This window comes from Rhodamnia argentea, chromosome 3 (genome assembly GCF_020921035.1).
Source record: "Rhodamnia argentea isolate NSW1041297 chromosome 3, ASM2092103v1, whole genome shotgun sequence".
In the NCBI taxonomy this organism is placed as follows: domain Eukaryota; kingdom Viridiplantae; phylum Streptophyta; class Magnoliopsida; order Myrtales; family Myrtaceae; genus Rhodamnia; species Rhodamnia argentea.
In genome coordinates this window covers 8,982,849-9,010,117 of record NC_063152.1, presented here as the reverse complement: position 1 = coordinate 9,010,117, position 27,269 = coordinate 8,982,849, and the positions used below count along the sequence as shown (strand labels likewise).

The 27,269-nt window shown below is 40.8% G+C and overlaps 1 protein-coding gene across 1 annotated transcript; it reads left to right on the top strand.

The window, feature by feature from the left end:
* Positions 1 to 6,686: 6,686 nt before the first annotated feature.
* Positions 6,687 to 7,553, top strand: LOC125314070 (F-box/LRR-repeat protein 25-like). Its single transcript, XM_048275525.1, has one exon. It carries the CDS (start codon positions 6,687 to 6,689, stop codon positions 7,551 to 7,553), a length of 867 nt encoding a protein of 288 aa, XP_048131482.1.
* Positions 7,554 to 27,269: the final 19,716 nt, after the last annotated feature.

The following is a 27,269-nucleotide window of genomic DNA, read 5'->3' as shown; positions in this document are numbered from 1 at the left end:
CATTGACCCGCCTCAGCAACACCCGAGCACACAACTCTATTTCTATCTTTTTGGATGAGTTCTACACGTCAAATCTATTTTTGTGGATGCCTTTGGCTACCCAGATTTGGGGTGACCGGCCGGTGATGCCACTCGTCGCATCAGCATAGCTCCACAGGACAAAGAGGGACAAAGACCCAAGACTCGGTGAGGACCCGACTGACGACAATGGACGACGGACGACTGCTTGAGGACATGACGGCGAGGTAAAATACTATGGCGGGAGAGACTTGGGAAAATAAAGATTTTGGGTGTTTTTTCAGCAAAATGCTTACAGTCGGATGCACGAGCGAACAGTGGGAAGCACCAATAAACGAGCTACAGCTAGTGAACAAGTTCAAATCTTTATGAAGCCCTCATTAACAGATGAAGTAGGCCTGTTTCTGGTGAAGTGATCAGTTCAATCAGATCATCATTGGCTTTCAGAAGGGCCACCAGACTCCACGACAGGACACCAAGACCTGCGTCGCATGGAGACTTGCAATTAGGCAAAGAAAACGGCACACCTTCAACCTCTGCGGCAAGTGATATAACCTAAGCACATCCAACAATGAAGAGGCAACATGTAAGAATAAACATAATTCACTCTTCTTTTCAAATACAGTTACAAAAAAAAAAAAAAACCAGTGAAGTTTATGTTTGAGAACTATTTCGTTTCCCACCTGAATGACAGATTGAGTGATGCCAAAGCTTTCAAGTGTTGAAATAACAGAGTTTATATTCTGGAATCAAGATTATTCACTATTGAGAAGATATAGACTAACCCAACGCCAGCTGTTTTTCTCCTTGGTCTTTTGGTAGTCATTCTGAAGGCACAATGCACATTTGCAGCACTAGACATCATGCAGAGTAGCAAAGCATGTGAGCCAGATTCCAGTGTGATAAAATTTAGTATGAACTTCCTCAACTCCAAGAAGAGGGACCATCAACTATCCATAAGTATGAACACAAATTGGTTGAATTAAACAATTTGCTCACCCGAATGCACCAATTGCCAATCAAAAGCTTAGTCACGTTATGCAGCTTCTGAAGTAGTCCCTCAACAAGGCTGCAATACCCTCTGTAAAACTCTTAACCAATTCTGAACAGAACAGTTAGTTCGCCTTTTCGTAGAGAACTTCCAACTCAACTTCAGTCAAGGACGAGGCTTCAATCACCAGCTGCCTCATCATACCGAACAACCCTTCTCAAACGCGGCAACAGCAAAAGAGGACTCGAAATCTCCAGTGGGAAGCCCTCATCAAGAACATACCAAAAGCAGCGATCGACCACAATTTCCCTCAAATGTCTGGAACAAAGCTTGACGTTTTGCTTCAAACCACGGCATTCCTCCAACCTAAGGTACTCGAGAACAGGGCTACCCTTCAAGATTTCCTGCATCACCTTGTCCGTGATCCCCGTGCCGCATATGAACAGGGACTTGAGATTACTCCAAGTGACACTTCTACTAAATGGGAGTGCATACTGTCATCTATAAGAACGAAACTCTCTCAACATCAAAACAGAATGAATCTCGGCCAATCACCGAATCTCGCATTGTCATCAGTGAGCACATATCGCAATCCTTTCTCTAGTAGATTCGTCAACACTATGTACAGAGACGCTAAAAATAGGTTGAAGAAGCTCTAAGATCTAGATTTAGATTGGGAGGGGTATGATGAGCACATAGCGCCTCTAATGAACTTTCTGATCTAGATCTAGATAGGGAGAGGAGCTCCAAGATTTAGGTTTAGATGGGGAAATGAGACCTTCCGAAACTCAGAGAAGTTTTATAAATACTTCCAAGGCAGTAGGAACTCACTGTATTCCTCCTTGATTTTATCAAACTTCTTGATCCGGACGATTTAAAGTAGCAGCTTGATTTTTAACGACGAAAGTGGGAAATACACCCAACAAGCGAAGAAGAGCATCAACAACGAGCAAAGAAAAAAATTAGATGCAAATTGTAAAACATTCCCAGATTAGATCAAAAGAAATAATCTCAACTCAAGTTAAGAAGGTGGAGCCTCCCACAAGTGTTTTCTCATTCAAGGAAGCTTGGAGAGGAAAGAAAAAAAGAAAAAGAAAAAAAGAGAGCGAACCAGAGAGAGGAGGGTGAGGAGAGAAAGCGGCTAGGTTTAAGAATCACTGTTAATACAATTCATGAGGTTCGCCAGCTCAGGATAGAGACGTTCTTCCATTGTTAAACTGGATGACATGTAATGTAAACAGCCGGAGAGGACTCTTTCCTCGCCTCACCACCATGCCAAATGCGAGGCTGGGATGCACGTCATGAGTCGTCTCCATTTAGATGGCTACTCTACGATTCTACTAGTTAAGGTTGTTGACACTTTCGGAGGCGTCGTGGTCGAGCTACGCGGAGAGGATCGGTCGTCCCGGGCCCTGCTGGCCAACTGCTTGCCGCTGGGTCTTGGCCAAGCTCCCGAGCAGTCCTTGCGGACCCCGAATAACTAGTTTAGACCGTATTCAACATCTTATTTGTCCCGTTGGGATTTTAAGGTCATGAATTTTCTTAATTGGGACGAAATAGATTGAATTCGTCCGTCATATTGAAGAACCAGAGGTATTCATAATAATTCGCAACTGGATAAATCTCCGACAAAAAAAAGTGGATAAATTAAATTGAACCGACTAAAAAGTAGTATCAATTTCGTTTCCATTTAAATTTTCCTTACGGCCGGTTTTTAGATTGGTGGGGTTCGATTGAAAATTTTGCTAAAAAAAAAAATCATTGTTCAAATATGATCACAGTAATGAGCAAGGTGATTAAGTAAATTTCAATATTTACGATTTACACCTAAATCTTTCTTACCGAATAGCTTTCTAATCCCATTGTTCTTTCATAGACTAAATCATTCGAACATTTATTCATTTTGTTTGATACATTTAATTTTTTTTTCCACAATTTTCTCACAATGAATTTCTTTTCTCTTTTCTAGTACTACTAAATAACTTATCCTCACTAATAATTAAAATAAGTTCACCTAATTGAGTGAGTCCATTGTTATATCATAAACTAGACATCAAGACACGTAGTGCATGGGTCCGGAAACAAGTAGTATACATTAAAAGGGAATATGCTAATCTATTGTGATGCTTCTGTTCTTCGCAATTAGAAGATGAAATCCATCGACGTCTAGAATGCTTATTTCCCTTGATTTGGTAAGCGGTCGGACCACGCCCACTCAGCCCCAGCCACCCAGCCCATCCCAGCCTCTCGGGCAAGATGTGGGCCCCAGTTGTCTCCGATTATATGAGTTGGTCAACTGCTTGCGGGTGTCCGACCCCTAAAAAAAAAACTGCTTGGGGGTGTGTGTATAAATATATTCTTTTTCTCTTTTTATGGGAGGACTTTAATAAAACATATTGGCATCGCAAATTAATTAAATGATTAGTCCTAATGGAAAAAGATTAGTTGGCTATAATCTCATCATCTTGAATTTTTTTCCATTTTTTGAGTGGTCCCAAATATTATTTGACTAGATATTCGAGAAATACATCAATCCTCGACCTCGAATTGCTTCTTGTTCGGTTTTTTTTTTTATTTTTGGAGCTGACTTGCCTGGCTTTGGAAGTTTTCGTTGACTCATTATCTTTCTCGTTTAGAGCACGTCGCGGCGGGCATGTTTGATAGCTCTCATGAAATCACATAAGTGGGAACATTCATAAGACGGATAGAGTAACATGTTAGTATAATAAGGTGTTAAAAGTTGAGAAGAATTGAAATTCGAAGCCGTTATAACGGAAGGCAAATTGATCATTTTTAATCCGAGAAGCTCTTTTGAAGGCTCAATTGGCTGCTCAAGAAATTTTTTCGTGTCTTTTGGAACACGGCGAATTCGATTATCCGTATCGCAATTGGCGTTTTTTTTAATCGAATAGACATTTCTCAAATCTCTCTTAGAAAATCACATTTTTTTGAAGTATCTTTTCTTACCATATATGTGTGTAAAATTTCTTCTTATTTTGTCAATATTGCGTTCCATCAATAATAATTCAAATATTTCAGAATAATATGATTTTGCAAAACCTTACAAGTTTTTTTTTTTTTTTTGCACACAAGCAACATGTGCCCCCTTTCTAGTAACAATAGATGAATAGAAGCAATTTCTTTGATGCACATTAAATTATGCATATATGCAATAAGAAAAGGTAAGGAACGATAATACTACTTACCTTACCAAAAAAAAAAAGGTAAGGAACGATAACAAAAGTAAGTTTTGAAAGGCTCTTAGAAAGCTAAACATAGATAGTAAGTAAACAAAACCCTATGTGGTACCTTGAAAAACTCTCTCTCTCTCTCTCTCTCTCTCTCTCTCTCCTCTCATATCTATTTTCCGCAATAAATTGAGTGTCTTTCCCCATCAAATCTACTGATGCTTGATAGATTTGGAATTTCAAAGAAGGCTTACTCTATATATGAACCCTCTCTCTCCTTATGGGCACGCATGGCAATACTTATTCTTCAAACATCAACTACCGATCAAAAGTTGATTTTTGTACTTCTTCTTCTGAGTATAAGTTAATCTACTTATGCTCTAGAAGTTAGTATCCGATTATAGAAAATAGTTTGATAATAGGACAATAATTTCTACTTCTAGAACAGAAATTTATTTGGTAACGGTTGAAAATTTCTACTTCTAGGATATTATTAACACAAAATATTCTATAAAAAATTTATTGTCGACGGTTGAAAAATTTCTACTTCAATTTAAATTTTTTAAATTTTTTTTAAAATAATTTTTATTATTAGAAAATATATTATTATTTATTTTTTATTTGGACGGCTGGAGAAGGTCACTCGACAATGGCGGTAGGCGGTGGTCGTCGGCGGCAGGCAACGAGGGGCAATGACAGTTGTTGGGCATCGGGTGGCGATGGTCAAGGGGGCCGGTGGTGGTCGGAGGTGGTTAGCAACGGGTGATGGCTACCGACGGTGGTTGTGGCAATGGGCGGCGACGATGGAGACATGATTGGGAGAGATGCACTAAAAATGAAAGAGGCTAAAATGAGACAAATATTGATGTTGAGAAATTTCTACTTCTTAAATATAAGTAACTTTTTTTAGCTTTTGGAATTGGCTTAAAAACAACTTCATATGTAGAAATTGTCTTCAAAAGTAGAAATGAAATTTTACATAACAAAACTGATTTATGCTTTAGAAATTGCATTACCAAACAGATTTTTGCTTCAGAAGCACTTTTGGAGCAGAAATTCAATCCTAGAAGTGTTACCACGCGTGCCCATATTACCTATAATTGATTCAAATGATAATTATACACCATCCTTTGAAATCATAAAACATGTAAAATTTAATTTTTAATTGGTTTTTGCTTGATATTAGGAGGCATCCATCCAACATTATCGATTCCATGATTATAAGTTCATTCCAACTTTCATCGTACTGTGTTCTCCAAAGAGCAACTCTTCTCAAAATCTCAAAGGGTGCTGAGTTGGAATCCCATTCTAACTAAGGATTCTTGTGGTTCCGGAGGATCCAACTACAGGAGAACCAGGAACGGAGAGCTTTCCCCCCTTTTCCGCCCGACTCTTTGGTCTTAAGAATGCTGGTTTTAAGAATGAGTGATTGCCCTTCTCCGACCCTTACTGCTCAACCTAAGAGCGGACAGCTAATGCGTTCCACTTATTGAACAGGATTCTATGGTCGGTCCGCGACCCTTGGATGCCGAAGGCATCCTTGGGGTGATCTCGTAGTTCCTACGGGGTGGAGACGATGGGGTCGGTCCATGGATTTTCTTTCCTTTTGCTGCATTTCGCTTAAAGGGTTGAAGGGAGATTAATAATAGGTTTAAGACCATTAAAAATTCCAAATTGATGCCCCATGATACATTTAATTCAAAATAATTTTCGTCTGGCAAAAATTTCTAAACTAGAAACCATAACAAATATACCCCAAGTACCTTTCATCTCACCAAAAATCTCAAACGGTACCGTACACTTAACCCAAATTTACTAGTCCTTAGATTTGCATTATGGATTGTTTTTTTTTCCCCAAAATTACTTTAGAGAAAATTTATCACAGGATATCACTTTCAAATTTTTTTTTGAAACGAAAACTATTTTGGGGTAGATGATTCATTGAATACCAATTTAGGACCTTTTGGGATAATATTTTGTTCCCCTAATAATGCTAACTAGTCTTGACTTATAAGTTTCATTTAAGTAGAAAATTCTTCAATTTCTCTTTGGTGCAAAGCAAATTTAAAGGATCTTTCAACTTCACAATCCGGCCCAGGAATTTCAATGACATTCTTGCCTTATATAAGATGAAAAGCAAAAACATATACTAAATAGTTGACAAAAAAATAATTTAAAGAGTCTTAAATATGCGTATAACTCTTTTTTTTTTTCGACCAAGAAAAAAAACCAATCCTTCTAAATATCATACCCTTTTCAAAAAATTTCTCAAAAGATATAAAATAATTTTTATGCCATTATTTTGATTCATTTATCAAAATAACCCTACAATGATGCTTCTAAAACAAAGCTACAAAACAAATCCCGTGACAGATGATATTCGAAATCTGAATTGTGTAGATTTGCGTGACTTGATTTGGCTTCTGTGTCAATCCACCAGCACCTTCATGAACCCTCCAAGTCCCTCAAAATCCATTCACGGCGAGGAGATGGCGCCACCAGACGCCAGCCCTGATCTCTCCTCCTCTCCGCCAGAGGCGGTGGAGGTTGATAACATCAGCCCCCTGCCCGACGTCATAATCCACCATATCTTCTGCTTCTTGCCCTTCAAAGACCTGGTGAAGACCAGCGTGTTGTCCAAGCAATGGCGTTTGGCTTGGACCTCCACTCCATACATCAATCTCTCTTTCCTCTCTCTCCCCTCAAGGCGTGTCGCTCTTTTGATCAGCAGTGCACTGAGTCTCTGCACTGCCACTAAGATAGAGAAGCTCCATGTGGATTGTTACGTCCGCACTGAATTCGATCGGTGGTTCCGCTTTGCCGCGGCATGCCAAGTGGAGGACGCTTCGTTGGTCTTTGGAGGCTCGGATCGTTTCGTACCACAATTCATGTGCGATTGCACGTCGCTGGTGAGTTTGCGAATATCGAAGGCTACTTTTCCACCGGATTTTAGCATCCACTGGCCTTCACTTAAGAAATTGTGCCTTCACGACTTTATTTTCGATTACTTTCCTTCGGGGAAGGATGTGATTAAGAAAATAATAAGGGGGTGCCCTGTTCTTGAATCTCTTACATTGCTTTCCTCCCGGGTCGGCATATTCAACGTCTGGATTGATTCAAGATCTCTAAGAGAGTTGGTGATCGAAGCCGATTCTATTTGGTCTCTCGATATTTCGGCTCCGCTCCATATTTCGGCTCCGAATCTGCATTCATTGCGTTTGTCGGGTGGAGTTGTCTTCAGCCTATTCCTAACGGGAGTATCTTCATTAGCAGAGGCAGAGTTGAACTTTAAGCAGCCAACTGCTTGTCGTTGGAATTTTTCTCGCGACTTGAGGTTCCTCCTTACGAAGCTGTAGCATGTCGTGAAAATCACAATCGGAAGCTGGTGCCTTCAGGTATGAGTTAGGGTTTGGTCTCTCTTCCTGGGTATGTTCGTATATCTATCGAAGTTATTCCCTTCCTTTCCTTTGCATAATGTTCGGCTATAAATAAGGTTAATTGCGACACGAGAAAATGAAAGATGTAGCCTCCAGTATTTTCTATTTCCCTCTCTCTTGAAAGCAAACTTAATTATCTGTATGTCTGATTTTTCAACCGTTATCGGCCTTTCGTTGCTAAGGCAGTAGTTGATCATGCAGCGAGGGAGGTGATTCCTTGTCTGTGGAAAAAGATATTGCTGTTATATCAGACATAGATGAACCGCAACAGCTAAGTTCATATCTTGTTCTGCTACTTGGCTCACAATTCGAGTTGTTTTCAGGTTCTATCAACCATGGGGGTAAAGGGATGGCCGTACTTGTCATCAAGATGGCGAAATGTTGTGGTGTATACTACAGTTTGTAAACGCGAGCTTCAGGGGATGGCGTTCTTGCTGCAGATTTCTCCACTACTGGAAAGGCTAGCCATATGCAATCCAAAATCCAATAATGTCACGGTATTAGTCCATTTTTGTTCTGGACATAGTTACATACCTGCTTTGGTAATCAGCCTCGTATCTACTTTCGGCCTTTTATCATGAGGTTGATGTGGTACGGTACAATCAAGTCTATTCTTGCCATTTATGATTTACGCACGTTTGCATTTACTTACATAACTGAATTGGTACGTGAAAAAATCGGAGCTACATGGAAAAAAGCTATTCATTTGGGTCCGTGAGAACTTACATTGTGCTCTACCAGATTGTACTTATATTTTTTTTTGTATGTAATGTCCCTGCTACATTATCGCAATTCCTAATTATCGCTTACAAAGCTACTGTGGATGTGTGTTTTCAGTTCAAGAAAAAAGACTTTCGGAAGCTCTGCAACTTTGTCGAAAAGCAATTTTGGCGCTCACGGAAGGATTTCCCTTGTGTGGCAAATCAACTTAAAAGGATTGAAATTGTCGGGTTCGAATTCGACAATGAGAAATCAAAACTTTTGCTTGCCTTGACTAAGTTCCTTCTCGAGGAGACAGTTGAAGATGACAATCCATGCTGATTAAAGATGTCACAAACCCTCATGATCTTTGGGATACTCACGATGTGATTCAGCTGTAAGAAGGCCATTAGAGAGCTTCTATAAATGCTGAAATTATTATAATTAATTATCGTTTCAATGGACTCCCCGATCGGTTATGCAAGCATAAGCAAAATCATAGGTGCTCATTACATCCCTAGATATGCATGATAGGTGTGGAACTAAAAGCTTTGTTTCGTATGTGCCACTTTTCAAGTTTGTGATTTCATTTGGATCGAACTTCTCCGACTTGGAGGAACAATTCTTCATCTTAACATGTGTTACAAGCACTTTGTGAAATCCTTAGATTTTCATTAAAATTTTAGTTTTGTCTAGTTAAATTATGCAGACAGCTTGACCTAACCAGACGGCAAGGCCATTGTCTTGTTGATTCAGTTGTGAAAATGATTTACTTGCGCTATCATAACATCCCCACGAAACCAATATGATCGATAGCTACGATGGTGTTAGTTCATATAGACCGAGTCTATTTATTTACTTCTTTAGCATAAGCAATATGAAATGCGCCTAAGCGTTTCTGTTTATACTATATGACAATTCACCTTGCGGTGAAAGGCATATGCAAATCCCTCTTTGTGATAAAAAGAATGCAAAGAAGGATCTCAATCCCAAACTCTTACCATTAAGTACAATAAAATATCCTTTGACACATTATAATATCATAATACTAAATGTGAGAGAAAATGCTGACCTATTGTGTATAATTAAGGTTGGAGCCGGGAGAAAAGTTGCTCTTGTGATCACCATGAGGCATCTCACTTTTCCTCTATAATTGCCACATGGCAAGTCACATGACATATTTTTGCAATGGGGGTTGAATTTGACCGACAAGCTTTCAGCTTATTCATTTATCATCTCCTACTTTTGTCTTTAACTTAATTTTGAGGACAATGGATAACAAAAGTATATTGATTTTTTTTTCTTGAGTTCAAAATCGACAAAAATATATGAATTAGAGAAAGTGTCTTCAAATATAAGGTTCCATTTATTTCTCAAAAAAAGAGTGATTTGAAACATATTCATAAAAATGATGGCTTATGTGAAATGAGTAACTAATAAAAAGTATTTTCATAGTGGACAATGAAATCCTTTTTGGATAATTCATTTTTGGGAGCGATATAAGAAATCATTTTAAGAAAATATTTTCTAACTTATCCGTTTTTTATGAAATAAACAGAGCCCGAATGAAATAAGTTTTCAATTCAACAAATTCTCTTTAACCAAGAAAAAATAAGATAGAATAAAAAAAAATAAGGACATATTTTCTTTCCTAAATTAATTTGCTATTATTTCGCCGGATTTTTTCCCGCAACGAAATATCTTTCACAGAAAGTGACTCTTCGATTTTTAAGTGAAAAGGGTCATGTGGCCTCTCCGGAAGGAGTGATCCAAATCGATCAAGAAATCGAAGATTTTTTTTTTGGGTCGAAATGAAACTTTTCATTCATTAAAACATAAAAAATAACATAAGTTATAAGTTTCTGAACATAAAAGATCCCAAAAAGGTAACAATGGTACTGCGAGTAGGGGTGAGCGGTTCCCGGTCCGGTCCGGTTCCCATAAAAAATCGAGAACCGGACTGGTGGTCCCGATTCCCACTTTTCGGAACCACATACCGGACCGGCCACCCTTGGAACCGGGAACCGGACCGGACCGTCGGTCCGGTCGGGTTCCAAGGGTTTCCGGTCTGCGGTTCCGAAAAATAGATGTACACTTTGCAGAAGGTGTCAATGAAGTTTGAGGCGAGATAAGCGGTGGGATGACTCAAGACTCGTCCGTGTAGTGAAATAAGTGGAGATTGGATAGTGAAGAGGTAAGAAAAAATGTTTGCGATGCTGCACTGAAGTGAAGAAAAGAAATTCTAAAGGACCTAAACCTAAACAACAAGTAAACGTTAGGTTTGTTTTTTAAAAAAATTAAAAGAAAAAAGAGGACCGGTCCGGTCCGGTCCTAGGCCTTGGAACCGGGAACTCGACCGCCCGGTCACCGGTTCCAATTTTAGGAACCGGGAACCGGACCGGATCCCCCTAAAACCGGGAACCGGACCATTGATCCCGGTCCGGTCCGGTCCGGGCGGTCCCGGTTCGGGCGGTCCCGGTTCGGGCGGTCTTTTTTGCTCACCCCTAACTGCAAGCCAATTGTGAGGAAGGGCATTTTTGCGATGAGTTTTGGCGATCCAGTTTGCTACATTGTGTGATTCCCGTGGGCCAAGTGTCAACTTAATCGAACTGGACCTATCGAGCTTCTCTTTACATTTTTGTATAATGGGCCGAAGTGTCCATGGGCATAATTCTTGGCCCATGATTATTTGCACAAGTGATCAGCTATCAGAACTTAACTCCACGTGCAGATCACTTTGCTTCAGTTCATCGTCTTTTTCCAAGTACAATAGAGCAGCTCGCAAAGGGAACCAGATCACTTTGCTTCAGTTCATCGTCTTCACTTGGCTTCCACTTCCATGGCCGAAGCTGCGACGACCCGTTCCGCGAACCCGTCGATCACTTTCCCAGCTGAGTCATGGCAGGTGCCAGCCACTGCTGCTTCGCTCTCCCCCTCGATAATCGACCCGTCAATATTGAACTTCAAGCCACCAAAGTCACGGCAGATTTGTTTGTCATAAAAAAAAACACGTAACTTGGGGTGAAGTTCCAAATTTGCCCAAAGTGATTTTTGTCTAAGAAAACCCCTCAATTGTTGGTCTTGTCCTAAATCTATCCCCCTAGCCCGCCATCCAAAAATCATTCTTAATCATCCCTAGTTTTCCGAATTTTCTGATTGAAAAAAAAAGATGTCATTTTGAAGATAATTTTTCATATCACTCTGCTAATGTATATTTTCAATTGACATAGAAATGCGACGTGAACCATCTTCGAGTGGCTTTGCTTGCCACTCAAAATATACCTAAGCATATTAACATTGTTATTCAACTTGGTTGGTGCAAGCCATTAAGCACTGACATGCTGAGGGAGGTGCTGCGTCGGTGTTCGGACACGGACATGAGACACGCTTCGGGACGCGGTCAATTCCAGTGACACGCTAGGGACATGCTAGTCGGTGAGAAAGGAGGGCGGGGATGGCACAAATCTGGAGGGCAGAGATCGGGGGATAAGGGGAGGAGTTGTCTGCATCTTGGGCCATGAGACAGATGAGGGAGAGAGCCAGCGACCCGTGGTGAGCACCAGAGCAGAGAATGGGCTTCGAATGTGCCGGAGCAGAGCGCGAAGAGCGCAAGAGAACAGAGAGCATCAGAAGAGAGATGGGGCGGCCCAAGCCATGGGGGTCATCATTCCCTTCGCGAGACATAGAGGAAGGAGTGAGAGGTGAGGTAGAGATTTTTACAAAAACTAAAGATAGAGAGGCGGTGGAGCAGACACAAGTCGTGAGAGGAGAGAGAACATGTTCTGTCTAGTCTACCGTGTAGTGCACACGGCTAATTTTTTTTTTTTTTTTTTTGTGGTCCGAAATGCACATGGCTAATTGAGAGCTCAATTTTTTTAATTAATAGGAGAGAGAAAAAGGCAGATTTTGAGAAATCTAATTTGGGCTCACTTGGCTAAGCATGCAAGAGATTTTTTTCAAAAAGTAAGGACAGGGGAGGGGAGAGCGTGTTTTGCCCCGGTCTCGTCAAATGTCTAGACTCTAGTTCAAGTACCTATGGTAGGAAATCTATTCTTCATTTTTGTGAAAAATCATAGAAATAGTAATTATATGTTTAATATATAACATGGCTCAACATGTCGAAGAACTCTATTTTTTCCACAAAGAACGTGTTGGCATGTTGCGACGTGTCGTGTTGTGTGTCGATGTTACTTAGGATGCAAGATGTGAAGCAATTTTTTGAAAAACTATTATTGCAATGCGAACTCGGGTGAGCTTTGCTGGAAATCCGATGTGACATCTACATGATTCGCCGGAACTTCCAAGTCAGCAATAAAAAAAATTTAAAAAGATAAAAAATAAGCCAAAAAAAAAAAGTTGTGTTGCTGCGGCTAGGGCTTGGAAGCCCTCGCTGCCGTTGGCCCCCATTGCCAGCAATGGCCAGCCGCAAGCAAGGCCACACTAGGGATAGTGGGGTCTCACCGTCGCAGATCTAGGTGAGGCTTGGTTGTCGTTAGGCAAGGTCGGCCTCGCCCACCCACGACAAGGCTAGACCTCGCAAAATTGGGCAAGATTGAGCCTCGCCCAGATTTGCGACGGCGAGGCCTCGCCCACGGCCGGCTAGGGTCGCCGGCCACTCGGTGACCAATGCGGGCCATTTCCCATGCTCGCTGCCCATTGCCCATTGCTTCAACAGATTTTCAATTTCGATTTTTTTTATTTCTTTTATTTTTTAGTTGTTTAGCTAATTATTTAAATTTAATTTAATTTTTTAAAAATATTTTAGCTTATTTTGTAAAAAGATATTACATGTGGCATCAACATGGATTAATTTTTTTTAAAAAGTTGCCATGTGGACTCTATGTGGATAGACTTTTTAAAAAAAATCACATAACATTAAAAAATTAATAAAAAAAATGCCTTGTGGCCAGAATTGACACTTAAGTTATCATTTTTCTTTGATGTGATACTTAAATAATTCAAAAAAAAAAATATTGGCATTAAAATGAACGTCATACACAAATATTGACATTTCTAGCATCCTTTTGCCTCAATAAAATAAAGCTCTTCGGACATTGAATGAACTCCAGTTAAAATGTTTGTGTCAAGAATTGAGTGAAAGGCTAAAAATGCAATGCATTAATTACTTCATCTTGCAATAGAAAGAAGGTTATTTTGATAGTCACTTGTAACAATGCAAGCTAAAAGAATTATCAATGCTATTTATGTACCGACAATCCAAACTCCAATAACAATACTTGAAATTGTGGAGTGTGAAACAAGAAAAGGAAAAGAATGCTTGTGCATGTCACGAGCACTAGGGTTCTCTAAAGCCAATCAACTCTAGCTCGGACGTTAGACTGCTTTGCCTATAATGCATCTAAACCAAACGGAATCAGACATGAATGCAATATATCAACCTATAGCTATTTACCATCCTAATAGGAGTACTAGGTATATTTGCCATGTTAAATGTTGCAACACTAAAATATTCAGCCTATTGATGCACACACAATTGTCGATCATTTGCTTGACTCAATAAAGTTGACATCTGATAACGAAAATCACCATCTTATCGAATTCGACGCAAAATTATCTAGTGACAGAAAGGCAATGCCATGAGTTCACATTTTAAAATTAAATCGTACTTGTCATTCCTTATACGCATGCTATTCAGTACTGTAATTGTTGCTTTAAGTTGGTATTTACGTTTTACATTTTTCTCGCGGTTGTCTTTACGGCATCATATTGCCGGAAAGCGTGACAAACGTCTTGGCCCTCCAAGCCGGAAAGGGAAAGATCTTCATAGGCTCTCTCAAATCTTTCCTAGAATAGAGCAGAAACCCACTAGTCCGAGGGAAGAGCAGCAAGCATGCAAGGCAGGCTAGCCTCAGGCCAAACGACAAAAAAGCTTCAGATAATTAATTGTTCTGTATCGAAGTTGGATGTGTCATCTCTGAAGTGACACCAACAGAAGTGAAATCTAGACTGGGAGATGGCATAAGCATCTAGAACTTTTACGAGCAGAACTTCACCTAGTATAGTTGTTTACTTAACCAGCCCATTATTTTCCAAGAAATACTGATTTACTTCCAGTCTGCCCTCAAATCCATTTATTAAGAAAAACTGCCTTATGAGAAGCAAAGAACAAGGAAAGAAGGACTCATAGACTGAATCTGATAGACCACACTGCTAAGTATACTGAAGCACAAAAACCCTTCTTTATCTCCACTGCAAAGGATATTGAAACATTGCTCTGAAGAATTTGAGAGAGCTACGAATGAATTTTGACCATCGCCTAGGCATGCGAGGAAGTCTTGGAGCTGGAGGGAAGAATCCAGTAGTGTTATCTTCAAATGCCAAAGAGTTACCAGAAGCGTTCTACAAAACAAATGAATTACTGCATTCCAGTTGGAAAATAAAAGGATGAAAAATTATGAGATTAGAGCTAAGGAGCCAAACAAATCAACAAGTTATTATGGACAGCAAATCTGGTAAGATAACATTCATTATGTACAAGCAATCTCTCTTCTCAGCAAAATGTAATCCATGAAGTGGAAGATTAGTAATAAACTGGTAGAAATCTCAAAGAAACAGAATTGTAGCAGCCTCAGCCAACTTCTCAGCCATTCTACTCTTGACCAAGCAGCTATAGCTAAGTAATTACCTTCCTTATTTGACTGAACTGAACATGTCACTGATAATCGAAGGAAGCTATTAATTTTGATGAAAATGAGCATGTCACAGATGAATCCTTCGATATGACACCATCAACTTAGAGCACAGATTCTCACAACGAATTGGACCCCAGTAAACACTGTACTGTAATTTGTCGTTGACAACAAAAATAGTTTCAATCATTGATGACAACATTAGCAGCGAGGTGATAATTTTTTTTTTTGTCCTACACGAGAATGCAATTGAGCACATCAATCATTTCAACTCCAAAAGTATATAAATCTATTGAATGAGTAAATTAACTCTATATGATATGGGATTAAAGTAATTCAACGCTGATTCCACCGATTAGATATGAGGTGATCAATTTCCTTGATTCATAATTTAACTCATGCGTCAAAATGTAGTATCAAAAACATTTCATGGCTTTTGTTAGAATGCACGTGTGAGTTGTGTTAGAGAAATCTCATATTAGAGAATTAATATGGTGTGGAGCAGTTAATATATCTAAGTTGACACATAACTCATTAGTTTAAGCTTTTGAGTGAAGGTGGATCTAACTAGATATGTTAACGGGCTCGGACTTGAGCTCCCTCTTAGCGATCTTCCCGAGTGAAGGTATCAGACTTTTGCTGCACCCTCTCATCAAATGGTATCGGAGCTGATGATTGATTGGTAGGCCTTCAATCTGTTTTGGTGTTTGGTGAACATCTCAATGAAGGAATCTGGTAACCAATGCGGTTTTCGGGCCGGTGTGGTATTGTGGTGTAACAATGCGGGCCCGATGGGCATTGATGGAGATTCAAGTTGAGATATGTTGGTGCAAAAAGGATACTTAAATTAAGGGGGAGCAAACCTAACACTGGAGCTCACACGTGAGGGGGAGATTGTTAGAATGCACGTGTGAGTTGTGTTAAAGAAGTCCCATATTAGAGAATTAATGTGGTGTGGAGCAGTTAATATATCCAAGTTGGCCCATAACTCATTAGTTTAAGTTTTTGAATGAAGGTGGGTCCAACTAGATATGTTAACGGGCTCGGATTTGGGCTTCCTCTTGGCGATCTTCCCAGGTGAAGGTATCGGACTTCTGCTGCACGCTCCCATCAGCTTTAATGTAGGATGATAATTTTCAAGAAGAACAATGATCTTGTTTGAGTTTCAAAGTCGATCTTCCCCACAAACTTGGTAAGTCGTTTTGCATGATATTGTTGGCTACATCAGGCTTAGCGGATGGTTTGATTGTCTTATACAAAATTCTGCGAAAGGGAATGCAATTACAGTACCATGCACACGATCTCATATTTGTGTCCTTGCAGTCAAATGGGTACTTATTTGACAAAAGAAAAATAACGTGTTGGAATATCTCATGTCCGGAAATAACGAGGTTGAGTGAATTTGAAGTGTCTTTATCATTAGTTGTTACCTAACGATAAAAATAACACCATACAAGTAATTTACATCTGTCATGAAATACCAATATCAAACATAAACAATCTGCAATCAATAGATTTAACCTTTTGATTCATGGCTCATATTTCCCCATGACAACTAAGGGTGACAATTAACTGGTAATCATGTCATATCAAAATTGTGGCTACCTATTTAACAGTTAACACAATTGATAGACGAATTTTGTTGCGGGTTCAAGTTTCAAACCACAAAACACAAATTGACTCTTGTTATCTGTCTAAGTAAACAATAGTGCCAACTTGATTAGCAACCCGAACTATCATGACTTGTTTATATTTAGTTTAGTAAGTCCATCATCTGGGAATTTCGTTTCCACAAGTTTACAGATTACAATTTGTCATACCATATGAACCTTTCTTTTCTTATAAACCGAGGATTTTGTAAGTTTACGGCTCGTTTCTTTTGAAACTTATTGGACATTGATGAAGATAAGCATATTTTACATCTGCTCTGTTGGACATGTTAGGATTGGAATGACCCATTCAATTGAATCTAATTACTCAAACGGCTTGTTCATCTCTTGTAATTTGTTGATCTATTTAATAAACGGGTCATGTTCGAATAGAGTTTTCTAATAAATTTTATTACTTAATCTTATCCTCCTCGATTGACTTATCTAGCAACTCGTTGTTAACTTCACATTGACAGATATGACAAACGAAAATGGCTTGCCATCTCTATTAGCATACGAATGTTCGCTGAGCAAGTTTTGCTGTTTGCATTGCATCATGCAGATTTTGAGCAATTCAGACTCTTTCCCAAGAGAGATTAGAGAAGAACGCGCTCGTCAAGGACTGTCGCATGAGGAATTTATAGTTGAGAAGTAATAAGGGTAACGTTCAAGTAACAAAATGGAAAACTTACTTCGGCATCCTGCAGCAAAACTGTATTGTCTTCCAGTCCCAAGACAGCAACCTTGCCATCAGGACGCCAGCATAAGGATGTTATACATTTAGCTGGAGTAAATTAGAAGTATTACTTGTTGGCAGGCTCCAACCCAATATCTGAATCAGAAAACAAATCTTGTTTTTCAACTATGGGCCCTCAAGGGGGAGTGGATGCACGAAAGCTTACTTCAAGCGAGGATTACAAGTGTAACTTAAGATCTTAACAGGAAACATTCAGGATTGGCTCAAGTACTATATTGCACTCAAAATGCTCTCCATTACCGGATTACAAGTGTAAGAGAAGGCAGTATAATGAGCGAAGCATCCAGATGTTTCTGAAGAAATGGGCCGGGCTGGGCCAGGCCTAGACGTACCAGATTAACAAATGGGCCGGGCTGGGCCAAGCCAGACTTTATAACTATATAGCCTTGTTAAATAAACGCCCGACATCGCCCTTTCGCGCCCATGGAGGCTGAAGGACATTACATTGATGCGAACGTGATTGATTAGTTATTGAGATGTAATTTGGAAGAAACAATCTGATCATCCTCATTTGCTTTTGAATTTTTTTTTAAAAAAATATGCTGATGGATTACTCAAATCGACGAGAACAAACATTCATACCTGGTTAAATGTCGAGACAATGGGTCAAGCTCGAACTCCACCGAGCCATTGGCCATCACCACCCAAGCTCCAAAACACTCGGCCGGATAGAAACACTCGACCATGTCGTTTGCCATCACCACCCGAAATCCAATCCCTTTCTGCGCGCCTTTTTTTTTCCTTTCCAATTTGTGATGAATGCATATCAAACTTGAACGTACAAAATCATTCTTTAGTCAAGCGGCGAACGTGATTCGTGTCCATGCTTATCCTCATCCACACTTCGGACGGATCATTAAGTCTTGTTACCAATAAATGTGCAGGCCATGTTTGATCCGGCCATTCCCTCTTATCTGCGATGCACAGGAATTCTGCCTGCTGCAAAACTTCACTATGCTTGGCTTGGCATCTGAAGAGCATGGAGATTGCCGGGTTCATATCTGAAGAGCGTGGAGAATGCCAGGTTCGAAGCTCATTCTTTTGACGATGACGGATTGAAGCTTGCCTTGCCAATGCTGCTTTGACCAAGAGCTGCACTCCTGCTAGAGAAGATGGTCATTAACAGCAAGAGCAGCATAAGACGCCAGCCAAAATCTCTCGAGTCCTTGCCACGGATTGTTCTACCCTACCAAATAGCTTTTGAAATAGCTAGGTTGTCTTTAACTATTGTTAAAAGCGAGGTCTTGCTAGCAGCGGCAACGAGTTATACAACCTAAGAAGAACCGCAGTTAGACTCTCCTGGGCAACGAATGTACTGAATCCTAGTACTTATTAGTCTACTAGTCCCTCACATGGTGCTCCTTTGCTCAGATTTAAGTGTCTCATCAACAAAGATAGGCCAGTCAAATAAGCACCATTTTGAAGCTTTTACCAAAGTAAAGCTATATTGTGACTTGCAACGAACTGTGAAGAAATTTGAAGCTGATTTTATTTCCCGAGCATCTTCCGAAGCTAGAGAATATCCTTCCAAAAGAGTGACTGCACCATTGACATCAAACCTTTCAGATTCTCTGGCTGTTGCTTGCCATAACACCTTGCCTTTACTAGCCTTTCTGCCCGCTATACTGGACGCCTTCTAGACTCGATCCTCCAAGCGTGGAGGGTCGTTCTTAGGTATCCTTCCCAAGGATGTACCTCTAAAACATGTACCTACATCCTATTTTTTTTTCATCAACCCCGATGACATCTTTGGCTCCTTGCACATCTGTTTTAGCCCAACATTTACAGAAATTGTGATTGAAGGCATTTAGACTACAATGGCCCAGGGCAGAAATTTGAAAAAATAACCGTGTTTGCTCGACTGGACTTTTGGCTCAGCATAATATTTTGTTCATAGATTAACACAGTGGGTTTGTCTCTAATAACACAAGTTCACAAGCACTCACAATAGCTAACAGACCAAACAAATGAGCAAACATGGTATCTTGAACCAGCAGTTCATCTTGTCCGCTGCACTATGCTGTGAGTTTGCTTTAGTAAAACCTCTGAAAATAAATCACCAACTCTCGCAGACCTCTCGATTGAACTATGATGCGCTTGAAGCCTAGCAATCATTTCAACTCAAGGAACTCTAAAACAGGGCTACCAGTTAGAACTCTTGTCAAAGAATTATCCTTCAGCTCTGCATGTCCAATGCGCAATGTCTTCAGCAAACCCCGGTTCACAGTTTCCAATATCCAATATTGAAAAACGGCATTGGAACACGCGCAAACTCACCTGCATAGTGTAGCAGGACAATATTGGTGGGAAGGCATAACTTTTGAGGCGCCAGGCTTGCAAGGTTACTATTGAAAGGATAGTTTAGTCTTTTCTATAATTAGTGAGCCCTAATGCTCACCATATATATATATGATGTAATCTGAGAACCAAATTGGATGACGATTATGTTTTTCAACATGGTATCAGAGCCTATAGTCACCAAAATCCTTCTGCGCTTTCAGTAAAAAAAATCCAGAGCGGCTGGCGCTGCTCGACGTCTCCGGCATTGCTCGACGCAACCCCGTCCATTGTTCTGTTGGATCGACGAATTTCTTTGCCCAATTATAATCTGGAGGCTTGAATCCATTGGCATCTTCTATTAAATGTTGGTGTGAATCCATTGGCGTGACTTTCTCATAGCAAAGTCCTTCTGTTGTTCCCACTGATGCGAGTAAAATAAAAAAAAAAAAGGGAATTCGTGAGGATCTTTTATGTGAGCAAGGTGCTATGGCGGCCACCTACTGATGGTTCTCTTTCTTCGGATCACCCACAGGCTTCTACTGTTCCATCGTCTCCCTCCCTCTCCGAGCCCGAGCCCGGCTCTGATAAGAAGCAGCGCCATGTCTGGATCTGATTTCAGCATGCCTCGGATGGTGGTCAAGCAACAGCACGAGGGCCAGCCTAGTGATTTCACTCTCTAAGTTGTTGTGTGCGTTGCCTTCTCTTAGGTGAAGCTTGGTGACGTTTCCGAAGTTGGTGTCTGATTGCTAAAGTTGTAGGCTTTAGTATAGCTGGATTTTTTTTTTTGTTGCGAGAAAATATTGGATATTGTTGATTGCGTATTCGGATACATTCTGAGTTGCATATAATGCGATGCAGCTTAGAATTGTCTGCGAGTTGAGACATAGCTGGTCTGGGGGGGGAGAGGTCTGCTTCATTGTTCATGGTTGATGAAATGTGGAAGACAATGTTGATTTGTGCTTCTGTTCTGATGAGTTATTATCATTGATGGTAGTTATCACCTTTGGAGCACAAGGTGCAAATTTTGTTGTTAAATTCACTTTTATATTATTATTGAGCTATGGCTGGCAATTCTGGAAATGCGGATACCAGTCTCACTAATCTAAAGTTGACCTCTGTTAAGCTTGATGGGACCAATTACCCTTCTTGGTCTATGGCAGTCGAAACATATCTTTTGGCCACCAAACAACCGAGTTATCTCGACTTCATCTCTTCCTACGGATAAAACAAATGTGGATGATTGGCGCTGCGCGATGCTGCTATTCGAACATTGTTGTGGAATACCATGGATTCCAAGATTAGTTCTCGCTTTATGCGGTGTACATCAGCCAAAGCTATTTGGGACAAATGTGCTCTTATGTTTTCAGGTCGTGATAATATGACCCGTGTTTGTGATGTGTGGGAGGAGTTATTTGACCTTCGTATTGGAGACATGTCTCGCATCCCGATTACTATTCTAGATTCACTATGCTTTGTGAGAAACTCGGATACTTATTTGCCTCGCCATCGATGACATTAGAGAGTTAGCCAAACGCCAACAGGATATGAGAGTTGTGTTATTTCTTCGAGGGCTTGGTCCTACTCATTCTTCTCTCCGACAGCAGATTATCTCCCAGGATACTCTTCCATCAATAGATGAGGTCTTTTCTCGGGTCCTTCGATGTGTGCCTGACTCATTATCATCTGCACCCGTAGCGAGTGCTATGGTTTCTCAGCCTTCTGGTGGTCGTGGAAGTCGGGGCCGTGGTCCTCGGGGCCGTGGTAGGTCTGTCTTTTCATCAAGTCGTGGTCGAGATGGTGGTAGGGGTGTTGGAAGTTCTCGTTATTGCAACCATTGTCGCCGAGCTGGCCATACCGAGCCTTATTGCTATGTCCTACATCCCGAGCTTCGTCCACGAGCCGCTTATGCGGAAGCAATAGAGTCTTCGGTACAGAAGGTTATTGACTAGTCACAGGAGCTACCTAGTACTATTATGCTGACTCGCAACGAGTACGAGTCCTTAGTGCGTCCCAACCAGGTGGTGGATTCCTCTGCTCCTACCGCTACTTTGGCACTGACTTCTTCAGGTAGCCCATCTTGTTTACTCTCTTCTGCGCCCACTTCTTGGGTAGTAGACTCTGGTGCCATAAATCATATGACCGGTAATTCTAAATTGTTGTCCGGTATTACCTCTATGTCTTCTAGTTCCGTTACACTTGCCGATGGCTCACAATCCCATATTATCGGTCAAGGGAATGCAACCTTGGGTCCCTCTCTTACTCTTTCATCTGTTTACCATTTGCCAACTTTCCCATATAACTTGCTCTCTGTTAGTTCTCTTACTAGAGATTTGAATTGTTCTGTAACGTTTACTTCTACTCATTGCATCTTTCAGGATCCGAGGACCGGACGAATGATTGGTGGCGGGCATGAGTCCAATGGGCTGTACTACTTGAACAAAGACCTTGTTGCTGCAATCGCTCAAAAGAAAACCGCTTTCGACTTATTTCGGATGCATTGTCATACGGGTCATCCACCACCCGACATTCTTCGTCATTTTTCACCTGTTTCAGAGTCTATGAGTCCTATCCAATGTGACGCTTGCCAATTTGGCAAACACCATCGGGTATCGTTTCCTTCTCGTGTCCAGCGTCGTGTGTCAAGTCTTTTTGAGTTGGTCCATTCCGACGTTTGGGGACCGTGTCGTGTCGTTGATATGTCCGGTTACAAATACTTTGTTACGTTCGTGGATGATTATTCCCAAATGACGTGGTTATATTTAATAAAAGATCGAACTGAAGTTTTTTCTTGTTTCCGTATGTTTTACTTTGAAATTCTCAATCAATATCATGTTTCTATTAAATATTTGCGTTCTGATAATGCCAAAGAATATATGGTCATTTCCTCCGGTTTTCAATCATTTCTTATATCTCATGGGATTTTGCATCGACTTCTTGTCCCTATACCCCCAACGTAATGGGGTGGCTGAACGAAAAAAAATCGTCATCTTCCCGGATGTGGCTCGTTGCCTTCTTTTTCATATGAACCTCCCCAAAATATATTGGGGGCATGCCGTTCTTACAAGCATGCTATCTCATAAATCGTCTTCCATCCTCGCACTTCATGGGGGCATACCTTTCTCCACTATCCATCCTACCAGTTCACTTTTTACTTTACCACTTCGTGTGTTTGGGTGTGTCTGTTTTGTGCATCGTCTTGCTCCCGGTCATGATAAGCTCGATCCACGGGCCGACAAGTGTGTGTTTCTTGGGTATTCTCGAACTCAAAAAGGGTATAAGTGTTATAATCCAATCAATCGGCGATTGTATGTGTCAGCAGATGTAACTTTTTTCGAGAATCAATCATATTACTCCTCTACAGCGGGTTCTTCGGAAGATGTTCTGTTTTCGACTATGGCTCCACTACCGCCTATTTCCTTGGCGAGTATGCCCGAGTCATCGTGTCATCACCTAGTTTTCGGTTCGCCGAGAAGACCTATCAACGACGCCCGATCTGTTCAACGTGAGGTAGCATGCCGCCGCCCGCATTGGATATGCATGATTCTCCACCGGTCAATGTCCCGTCTCCCGATCCACTAGTTGCCTCCGAGCCCGATTCTACTACTGAAATTCCCATTGCATTACGCAAAGGTACACGTTCTTGTGTTGGTCACGGTTTACTCCCTATAGTGGATTGTCTTGTCATACACATACTCGTTACCCTCTTTCTCGTTTTTTATCCTATAATTGTCTTTCTCCTACATATTCCTCGTTTGTTGCTTCTTTGTCTCGTGTATACGTGCCAAGTACAGTTGTAGAGGCTCTTGCTCATCCAGGTTGGCGACAGGCTATGGAAGATGAAATGCAAGCACTACAGGATAATGAGACATGGCAACTTACACCGTTACCCGCCGGCAAACAGTCTGTGGGGTGCCGTTGGGTTTTCACAAGAAAGTTTCAACCGGATGGCACCGTTGAGCATCCGAAAGCACGTCTAGTTGCTAAAGGTTACACCCAAACATATGGAGTTGATTATGATGACACATTCTCTCTTGTAGCCAAGATACCTTCCATTTGTGTTTTCATCTCTCTTGCTGTCCATTATGGTTGGACTCTTCACCAACTTGACGTCAAGAATGCCTTTCTTCATGGGAACTTGGCAAAGGAGGTATATATGGAGCAACCTCCGGGGTTCGTTGCTCAGGGGGAGTCTACCGGTGTTTGTCGCTCGCGCAAGGCATTATATGGGTTGAAACAGTCTCCACGTGCCTGGTTTGGTCGTTTTAGTGATGTAGTTATTCAATTTGGTTTGCGACGTTGCACCGTAGATCATTCCGTATTTAGCTCTACTTCCTCTGCTGGTTGTGTTCTCCTGGTTGTGTATGTGGATGATATTATTATTACTGGTAGTGATTCTTTGGGCATAAAAAAATTGAAGCAGTTTTTACGGGCAGAGTTTAGCACAAAAGATATGGGTTGTTTGCGGTACTTCTTGGGGATTGAGGTAGCCTACTCACGTGATGGTATCTCACTATCACAATGGAAATATGTACCGGATATTCTCAGTGAGGTTGGTTTTCTTGGAGCGAAGCCTGTTAATACTCCGATGGATCCTAATGTGAAGCTTGATGCAGAACATGGCGAATTACTTCATGATCCTAGTAAGTATCGGAGACCGGTGGGTAAGCTCAATTATTTAACCGTTACCCGACCGGATATCTCTTTGCTCGTTAGTGTTGTTAGTCAATTTATGAGTAGTCCTCGTACTACACATTGGGAGGCAGTGCCACGTATAGTTAAATACTTGAAGGGAGCACCAGGCAAAGGGATATTGTTCAAGAATCATGGACATCTTGATGTTATTGGCTACTCGATGCTTGATTGGGCTGGCTATCCTTTTGATAGGCGATCAACTTCTAGTTACTGTGTATACTTGGGAGGCAATCTTGTGAGTTGGAAAAGCAATAAACAACAGGTGGTATCTCGATCAAGTGCTGAGGTGGAATATTGAGCCATAGCTCATGAGACTAGTGAGTTGATTTGGTTAAGGATGTTATTATCCGAACTCAGCATGTCATCATCGGCTCCCTCGGTCCTTTGTTGTGATAACTAGCCTGCTATGCATATCGCTTCAACTCCGGTTTTTCATGAGCGCACGAAGCATATTGAAGTAAATTGTCATTTTGTGCGAGAAAAGATTCAAAACAGGGACATAAAACTTCAATACACGCGGATCGAAGACCAACTCGCCGATCTTTTCACTAAGTCATTGTCGGGCAGTAGAGTAATTACTTTGTGTAACAAGTTAGGGCTTTTTGATGTTTATGCCCCAACTTGAGGGGGAGTATTGAAAGGGTAGTTTAGTCTTTTCTATAATTAGTGAGCCCTAATGCTCACCATATATATATATATATATATATATGACGTAATCCGAGAACCAAATTGGATGACGATTATGTTTTTCAACAGTTACCAATGCCTCTTCGACATCGTGCCCTACCGCAACCTGAAGCCACCTATCTATACCTCATTGCATCAAGGCAAGACAAACAAATTTATAACCCAAGACATCAATCAACTACCAGTCTGTTTCATAGTTTGGGACTTCATGCCAGAAATTGAAAATCTTTACTACAGCCATTTAAAAAATTTTGCAGCAGCATAATTGATTACACATCTAAAGCACTTTTTTCTTTGTCTAACTTATAACCCATAAGTTAGCATAGCAGTGCAAGAAACTTGTACAACAATAGTCAGAGGGTAATTTTCAGAAAGAGCACTATTATTTCCATGTGGCTTCTAAGGCCTTGTTTTCTGAACATCTTTGGAAACCGGAGAATAACTTTGAAAGAGAGGACCGCATCGACATCAAACCTTTCAGATTCTGTCTGGCTGCTGCTACCAATAATACCTTCCCTCTGCTTGCCTTGCTACTCGTTATGATGAACGCCTGCTTGAATCAATTCAGCATTCTCAGGCTCTTGCAAGACATCGCCGTTGCTGGCAGAATTCAAGCAATTTGTCAGGATTAGATTCTATCAGGCTGCAGCTTCTAATAACACCTCCTTGCCATTCTGCTTATTATGCTGAATGCCTTCTAAACTCAATTTACTCAATCTAGTATTCCTAGAAACTCTTGGGAGGCATAGAAGTTGCTGGTGGAATTCGAACAATTTGCCAGGTTCAACCAGCTTCTCTTTCGATTCATGCCTTTCATGTCCTTATTAAGGATATGAAACCCAATTAACAATAGTGTAGACATAATCTTATGATCTTAAACCAACCATTTATTTGAGGATTCCAAATCTACGAGATTAGAATATAGCCTATGTTCTTTACTGCCACCTTGAAGTCATATATCTGCTAGTCGTGTTCCACACAAGACAGATGCATCACTTAAAAATGACATGTGGAGTTGCTGAGTTAATCTCAGGTGAGAGATTTCAACATTTAAATGCAAAGTTTATTAGTTGAGTACACTGCATGAACAATTCAACCCAAAGAATAAACAATACAAACCAAACATTTGGTTCTCTTACACATGAAAATGATAGCCACATACAGATGAAGCAAAAGCTTGGAGCTCTTGAAGAGGTCTCAGAGCTTGCAGCAATACCATGAAGACAGCACCAGATAAAAGCCATGAATCATCGGTCGACTCTATCTGAGTCAATAGACGAATACTTACCTTTTACTCCATCTTTCTCTTCGACAAATGCCTGCCTAGCAGAAAAGGCACATGGCAAGTATAGATTAAGACCTTCCAAGAAGGGTGGAGTCGAAGAGCTTCAGTCAGAAAGCCCACATGCATTGCTTCTCACACTCATGTCTGCAACTTCAAGTATTAGAGGTCCACAACAGCAGCAACACGAGCATAACCACTGCAAATTCTTGAACAGACAGTCATTCTGAATCAGAGATTTCATCTTCATCGTCGTCCAGTATATAGACCAGGGCTCCCTTTCTCGCATCTGAAACACAAGCCACGCCTCTACCTTCTGCTGCCAAAAAAACATCAACTTGATTTCATTCCCGTGTTCCTTGAATATGTGGGCATAACTAACGTGATGTTTAGATACCTTTTTCAGTAAAAGTAAAAGTACGACACATGCATTATGCTGAAACACAGGTGGGAAGCAAACCTTGTGTGCCTAAAGAGGCTATGGCATGCATGTATACTATGAATGCTCTACAGTATCTTGCTATACTAGAGACCATGATAGTATCTATCATCATGAACTTGCACATAGCAGTTCTCAGTCAGTAACTCAGACTGCTAGGCACCTACCACAAGAGGATGATTATTCTTTTTGTATTTGTCTGGCAACTATAGATTCATCCCTTTTGCACTTTGTCCTCTCAATTTATTTGAAACGTTTTAGGGGAAAACTCAGTGCTTCAGTATTTTACTTCTTCAACTGAATAAATATTTTTCTTTGGAGCTTACTTTTGCACTTCTTCAATCTGTAGGAACAAACATGAAGTGGTCCACTAAAGAGGCACGATGTACCTATGTCAGTCGCACTTAAACTTAAGAGTAGGTCCGGAGTGGAAATGTAGTAAGGAGCATGGACAGGATTAATTCAGTTCCACCACCCAGCCAATGAGATAAATTTGTTAC